Source organism: Brassica oleracea, chromosome C6 (assembly GCF_000695525.1).
Source record: "Brassica oleracea var. oleracea cultivar TO1000 chromosome C6, BOL, whole genome shotgun sequence".
NCBI lineage: Eukaryota > Viridiplantae > Streptophyta > Magnoliopsida > Brassicales > Brassicaceae > Brassica > Brassica oleracea.
Genome location: NC_027753.1, coordinates 38,029,788 through 38,037,880, shown reverse-complemented (window position 1 = coordinate 38,037,880; position 8,093 = coordinate 38,029,788). Strand labels below are relative to the sequence as shown.

Sequence of the window (8,093 nt, the reverse complement as noted above, 5' to 3'; positions counted from 1 at the left end):
AAAAAAATCCGAACTGTTTCCAAAAATAATGTTATTAATATATCTTATATGTAAAGAAGAGTAAAATCAGGAGTTATTGTTTCTTAACAAATTTGTTTGTATTGATTCTGTTTATATTTTTTTTTCAAATATATGATTATTATTAGATTAATTATAATTACAAATTTAAAACCAGTGGCATTCAGTTGTAAATATTTAGAAAAAATTAAGGTTATTTTTAATGTGTACTTCAGTTTTAATAAATTAGATAGAAGATATTTTAGTATGTAACGTTATCCTACTATTTGACTGGTAATTTTTTTTTTCCGGTGGGGGGGGGGGGGGGAGAGGGGGAAGTTAAACTATTCGATAGATTGCTAAATTATGCATTATTGCTCTTTTTACCTTCTTTTTCTTCTTTGACATCGCATATTGCTTTCCAACGTATTATTTTGAACTTTTGCTTTTCAACATTTCAGAATGCTTATAACTGCTCAGCCGTACTTTTTTGATTAATTAAGAACATTTTATAGTATATTTTTCACCCATATTCCCTTCTCTATGCTGAGGGCGTATATAACGAATAATTTAAGCTAACTAGATAAAGACGCATATAGAATGCTCGAGGCTTTCTTAATATATGAGACATTTTGCTTTATGAAAATCTCTAGAAAGATACAAACTCTAAAGCTGATGTTTTAGCCAAAATTACTAAACTTAACCTGCAAAATTAACTATGTTATACCTTAATTAGTTCCATAAAAGACTATGTTATAACTTATACCTTGGACTGAATTGTTTTTTTTTAAATCTAATATGAAATATGACGACAAAAAATAAGAAAAATAATTAATTATATATCTTCTTTATAAATGAATCGCATGCATCAAAATGTTATATAGTTTGAATGTTCAGCAAAAAAACCCCTTTATATAATGTCAAATCTCCATGCAAATGAAATTAGTGGATGCATATAAATATAGGTGTGTGTGTGAGCTAAAAAAATACATGTCCATATCTAAAAGAATTTGTGTACACATTAAAATATTCGATGATCGAAGCATGTCAGTACTTTTTTTTTTGGGCAAACCATTCATTAAATTAAAGTCTAGAAACAAAGTAGCTAACTACTCCGACAGGGGAGAGTTGCAGTTCAGACAAGGCTGACTTTGCAAGGGTATCAGCCCGTACATTCTTAAGCCGAGGAATAAAATGAAACGAGAAGGAAACAAACGAGTTTACTAAAGAGATGATATCATGAAGAACATTAAGGATAGAGATGTCTCGTTCCTTCTTTTTGATCAGAGAAACGAGAGTCTTCATATGTGAAAGGGGAGCATGCAAAAAAAAAGGGAAGGAGAGCATGCAAAATATAGCTTTCACATAGCACGAAACAAAATGAGCAGGTCCGTCCCTTCTATAAGCAGGTAAAGCATCTGTGTTAGGCCACAAAATATAAACAAAACATTAATGCCACATGTTACTGAGTAATAATCTGGTCAAATGATTTAGTAGTCTAATTTGAATTAGCATACAATAGTTTCGATCCTTTTTTTATCCAACATATTTTAATTTTTACCACTCGATGAGTTTATGCATTTTCGTATTGATTGATTGTTACTACTTTATTGTTGGTATTTACATGTATTTATATACGAGGCCACATAATTTTTTTGTGCTTTAGGCCACCCAAAATTTTGGGACGGCACTGAAAATGAGTATCGTGGGACGAATAAAAGAGAAATTGTAAAACATGTAACGACGTTAGCACGTTAATAGGACGCCCACACAGAAAGCATATGAGACTCGAATCTCGATCAGAGCCGTTCAGTTACTGGACGGGCGCCATCGGACGACTCATGAGGTGGGCGATGAGATCGCACAGTCTGGTTCATCCACACGTGCACGGAGCATAACCACGTGCGGTCAAAATGTCAGAGCACAAGCTGAGCTGTTTTACCACGTGGAAGTGGTCGGAGCATAGGTACTTGGTGCACGTTCCCAATCTGTCTTTATCGGATAAGCGATCTTTAGGTTTTTTTTTTGCCTTTTAAAAAAAAATTAAAAATAAACCAATTGCGGGTCGCCACGTGTTAGTTGGATCCGCAAACAGTATCAAAACCGTTCTAATTACCAATCTTTATTTGGTGATTTCTGGAAGTGGTTTTTAAAATTTTTGTGGAATCCACGCGTCAGTGGGATCCACGCATAGCTACTAAATACCTTGTTGTCTCGTATTTATTTATTTTTTCTTTATATTTCTCTCTATTTTTTTTTTTGTGTGATAAACTCTATAAGCCATCCGTTTTCAAAATTACGAAAATCAACCATCGAACATTCAAGTGTAGAAAATGCAATAGAAAATGATTAATTGCATGAGTATAACATGATGTGAATTTACCACAAAAGATATTTAAAAAGTGATGACGCTATATCATGCAAGTTTTACAGTTACAAGAAATACACGATTTGTTTAAATTATAGCACTGGTCGAATCTCCTAAACTGCAATTTCAAATTTTATTTGACACAACTTGCTTGAACTAGTGACATTCAGAATATTTAAAGATTAGTTTATTGTTAATGCATAACCTCCAGTCTCCACCATGTTTTCCTACAAAACTAATCATATCAAGTACTGAAGTACATCACTGAACTAGAACATTTGTGATAAACCTATTTATACGAATTTTTTTTTTTTTGAACTTAACTAGTTATAAGAATATTATTTGTATATTTAATTCAGTCGTTTGAAACCAAACACTTGTAACCTGCGATGGACCAAATCTATTCATATAGTCTTGTTGGACCTCACCTTGCATCATGCAGTGCATCAGTTAGTGGCGATAAGATAAGTACTAGGTACCCATACAAAATTGAATTATTTTCCATCCTTATAATCCACGTGGTAAATATATCGTTTGATTAAATGTTGAATTGAAATAATCTTTGGGTCCATGCATAAATAATCTTGTCGGTCTGTATGTATATATTTTCTTGTTAAAAAGGTTGGAGTTAGGGGATGAATCGAATACTTGGAGTCTATTTGTTCCACAATGTATGTAAAATGCACTGTACACATTACACATATTAAGATGGCTGATTAAAAAAGAAATGTGACAGAAGAAGATAATTATGAATTTGGAATTCATTGATTTTCTTATATTACCTTTTAAAAAGCAGAAAGTAAACAAGAATATTGGGGGACAGCATTTTGGACTACACACTTTCTCATCATTTCATATAACTTTGGCGACTTCTTGTGATGCCACTAACCCAGTAACCCCATCCACCAATTATCATGTCTTTTCTTTACTAATGTATTCTCTTTAATATCGAAAAGGGTAAACTCCATTGAGTTTAATGCTTTTCTCAAATTGTTTTTCATCAACATGCCTTTGTTTTTTTTGTATTTAATCATTCAGATTTTAACAATCTTGGCGAAAGATAAAGTAAACTAATACAAAACATTGGATAGTGAATAAACAAGACCAGGCTGATATCAATGTTACATTGTCGTCATCCACCAATATTCGAACTGGATTTCATCATTATCTCTGTCATATGATATTTTCTGTCAAGTTAGATTATTTTATCAAGAGTTTGTTTTGAGTTTTTTGATGTGACATAGTATATCAGTTGTTATGTTATTGTTTTTGGTAGACAATATTGAATAAAAGAAGTCTTAGACGGAAAAAAAATGTATTTTCGCAAGAAACTAACTTCATATTATATACCAATGATTACAAAGCCTTCATATATAAATAGCTGAGTTACGTGTATATAAACTTCTACATAGAGGAGAAGGATATGCGCCTATTACCAAAGTGGCTCGAGAAAAGAAGGCCCACGTGTTGACCTATAAAATCATTATGGACTTTTGTAAGTTATTGTCGAGAATTTAGGCCCAGGTAAAAGACTTACACATAGACATACGTTAACGAAACAGTTCGGCCCATGAGTACTAAGAGTGACCCAATACCCACTTAAAACGATACTGATATCCATCCAATCCTAATTGAGTTTTGACGACTCTCATCATGGCCGTGCAGAAGAAACTCTACTTGTTTATATTTGAAGACCAATACAGTCACTTTTTCAAAATATAAAATCTGAATCGCAGTCATGGAACCTAATATAAAAAGCTATTGATCATTTGACCTAGTGGACCACAAAAGAAACACGTTCTTTTATTTTTTTTCTCTTAATCAATGCTAGAGGGTCAAGTGTCGACCCAAAGATGGGAATATTATATATACATATAGGTGGATGAGTCTTCTGGAGGAAAGAAGATTCGTATCTTCTTAGTTCTTACCACTTACCAACTACTAGAAGAGAGAGATGTCCCAACGCACATATATTTCGTAGTTATATAATAATAAAAATAAATTAAACAAACAGAGACAAAATCACAGCAAGTACGCACTCATATCCTTAAACGCAACTGCATACATGTTTTCCATCATCATATAGACAAGACACAACACTTGCTAACAAACACAAGGCAAAGCTTAGACAGATCAAATAGAACATGAATTATCCATGAGTGAGAGAAAGAGAAGGAGAAAATGACAATCACAATTCTCTCCCTCTTAATCCCCACAAAAAAAAAAGAAAGTTTAAAAGTCAAACAAAAACAAAAACAATTTTAATTTTTATTGAACAAAAGAAGACAAGGGGTACGTACGCACATGGCTTAGTGTGTTCCGCCAGAGAGTTGAGTTGTAAAAAGCCTGCCTTCTTTACATTTTTGTCCTCCTTCGAGTTTTGGGCCAGACAGAGATGATGATGATGGTTCAGACTTCAGATCATGTTGTTGTCGTCGTCGTTGCTCCAGTGATGTCTCTGCTGGATCTATTGTATTTCATGTGACTCTTCACAAGTTGTCCAGCTGCTATTGCTGACATTAGTGATAACTCTCCCGCCAAAACTGCTCCCGCCACTATCGTCGCTAGCCTCCTTGAGTTCATCCCCGGCGCCTCCTTGCTCGCTCCTTTAACTCCGAGCAGGTTCAGACACGCAGATTGAGACGCAAGCTGTGTTCCTCCTCCCACTGTCCCCACCTGAATAATCCAAAACCAAACCATTAACTATTAATTAAAGAAACTCTAAAAAATAGCTTCAATTTACCTCAATAGACGGCATAGTAACAGAGATATGGATATCTTTCCCGTCGTTAATGGCTTCCATCATTGTGATGCACTGAGAGCTCTCCACGTTTTGAGCTGGATCCTGACCAGTCGCTAAGAACACAGCAGAAACAATGTTGCTGGCGTGAGCGTTGAATCCACCTAGAGACCCTGCAATAGCAGATCCCGTGAGGTTCTTGAGCATGTTGAGCTCCACCAAAGAAGCCACGCTCGTTTTCAACACCTTGTTCACGGTCTCTCCTCTGATCACCGCCTCGCAAACAACTGATTTGCCACGTCCCTCGATCCAGTTCACAGCAGCTGGCTTCTTGTCCGAACAAAAGTTACCTGAAACAAATAAAACACACAGAAAAAATCAAATCTTTAGCGCTTCATAGCTTCTCAACATAACATCAAACAATAAATCTAGAGTCTTTCAAGGAACTCACCAGAGATTCCAATGACATCCATATCGGGAAAATCTTCAGTAAGAAACTCAAGAACATTCTGAACACCTTTGGATACCATGTTCATCCCCATAGCATCACCAGTACTACAACTGAACCTCACATAAGCATTCTTCCCAGCGAGCGTGCACATAACACTCTGCAGCCTCGCAAATCTACTCGACCTGCATCCATCCACAAAATCACTTCTTTAGTCCCTAATAAGAAGCTTCCATGCAAATTATATAACACAAGCCTGAAGCCAGACCTGTTGAAAACAACAGCCAGAGTCTCAAAGTTCTCCGGACTCTCCAAGAAAAACTTGAGCTCAGAAGCTCTCCTCGCCGAAGCAAACCTCACAACAGGCGCTCTCGTCATCCCATCCTTAAGCACAGTACTCGTCGCACCACCGGAGACGTACATAGCCTTACACCCTCTGTTAGTACTCGCCACCAAGCACCCTTCCGTCGTCGCCATCGGCACAGAGTACTCGTAACCATCAAGCAGCAACGGTCCAGCGATCCCCACGGGGATCTGCACGTATCCCACAGGCATCTCGCAGCATTGCCCCAAGATCGAATCGTAATCGAATCCATCCAACGGCAATCCTTCAATCGACCTCCCGGTAAGCCTCTGCAACGCTTCTCTCCTTATCGACGCCGCCCGCTTGCAATCTCCGAGGCGAGATTCGAGCGAGTACGAAGGGATCGCCCCGTCGAGCACCGATTTCACGATCTCCTCGTCTTCCTCCGGGAGAGGATCTAGTTTAGCGACGATCGGCGACGGAGTAGGGCAGGTGGCGAGGCGGTGGTCCTCGTTCACGAGGTAATCTCGATCGGAATCGTTGGAATCGGCGCGTGAGATGAACGACTGGACGAAATCGATGCCGAAGAAGCCGAGGAGGTAGATGAAGGAGGCGATGAGGGCGACGATGGCGCCGAGCTCGGTGATGGTGACGACGTGGAGGGGGGTGTTGTAGCGGATCTTGTCGCGCCAGCGGTGGAGGAGGTAGTAGGCGACGGAGAAGAAGAGGGTGAAGAAGACGGCGTTGGTGAGGTAGAGAGGGAGCGGGAGGGCGTCGGAGGCTTTGGGACGGGGAGAACGGTTGCGATCGATGTCGTCGTCATCGGAGGGAGGAGGGGGAGAGCGGTTATCGAGGAACCGGTTGGGGTTAACCGGCGGTTTAGGAGGTCTCCGTCGGGGGGTGAGAGAGACTAGCGCTTTTTATAGCAGGCGAACACGCTTTTCTGTTTCGACACAGCACCTTTTTTTTCCTCCGAGTTCGTCTATTATTAGGCTTTTTTTATTCAGATGAAGAATAAAATTCAAATAAAATTAGTTGTCATTTGAAGGATATAACCGAAAAAGTAAAAGTTTATAGCGTTGAATAACTGAATCATAAAAAGTTTTCTATGTGGTGCTGTAAATATTTATTTTTTCCTCGTTTTTCTTAAAATGAAAAGGTTGAATGAAAGTGATTTTATTTCAAATGGTTATTATCACATTAACATTCATTTTAAATAAAAAAAAATTCAAATCGAAATTTTGATTGCATTATTTATTTTCTATTTTAATAAAACAAATTGATCTGTTTTATTATTTGGAAACAATGAACCTATATATTAGAACTTTTAAATTTGTAGACCACAAATTTCAGTAGTTTTATTCACAATTGGTTTCAAACTTAGCACGTATATTAATCCATTTGAGTTTGAATAATATATGGATTTCTTTTTCTGAAAAGATATATTTACGCGTTGTAAACTTGCATGGTTTTCTGAAACAAAAAAATTATATTGACAAATATTCTTAGGAAATGTAATTTACAAACAAATGAATATTGCTTGAATTATGGTATAAGCTATTTCTCAAACATGTGATGTCTCAAAATTATGTAAGAATAATGAAGTATAAAGTGAGTAATAATACGGAAAAAAATGTAAATGACAGCAGCATAAACTAGATAATTCTAAAAATAAAATAAGGGTAGTTGATTTGTCCTGAAGCAGTGGAGGCCACATTGTGTCACGTTCAACGATCTGGTCGACACTAGAGCTCGCTCGAAGTAAGCAAACAAATTAAACCAACCATCCCTTATGTTAAATAATAACTAAAAATACTATTAAAACCTTTTAACTACTCTTATATTAGTATACTAAGTTAAGATATACGCCTTGCGCGGAATCAACATTATATATATAAATTATTTTATGTATTAAATATTTTTACATATTATAAAACAATAAATATATATTAAATAATTAAAAGTCAGTAACTATTAAAAATATAATTAAATTGGTGCGAACATATAAATCAATTGTATTAATCCAAATTTTTTTTATTTGATAGGATATGTTATTAAATTTAAATGATACTAACATAGATAATATATTTTAGTATATTTTTAATATTAATGTCTATTAAATGATGATTTCTACTCATATAGTTTTTTGATCATTTGTATATTTTATAGAAAAAAATTTAAACTACTGATAACAAAATTTTCATTGTGGGATTAATAGTTTTAGTAATTTATAATT

General features: G+C 36.0%; 1 protein-coding gene across 1 annotated transcript; it reads right to left on the bottom strand.

Annotated features, from left to right (window-relative positions):
• Positions 1–4,387: 4,387 nt before the first annotated feature.
• Positions 4,388–7,644, bottom strand: LOC106298164 (3-hydroxy-3-methylglutaryl-coenzyme A reductase 1). The gene is made up of 5 exons (XM_013734243.1): positions 7,629–7,644; positions 5,822–6,773; positions 5,557–5,738; positions 5,109–5,455; positions 4,388–5,041 (listed from the first exon to the last, which is right to left on the bottom strand). Exons 1-5 carry the CDS (start codon positions 7,642–7,644, stop codon positions 4,787–4,789), a joined length of 1,752 nt encoding a protein of 583 aa, XP_013589697.1. The 3' UTR covers positions 4,388–4,786.
• Positions 7,645–8,093: the final 449 nt, after the last annotated feature.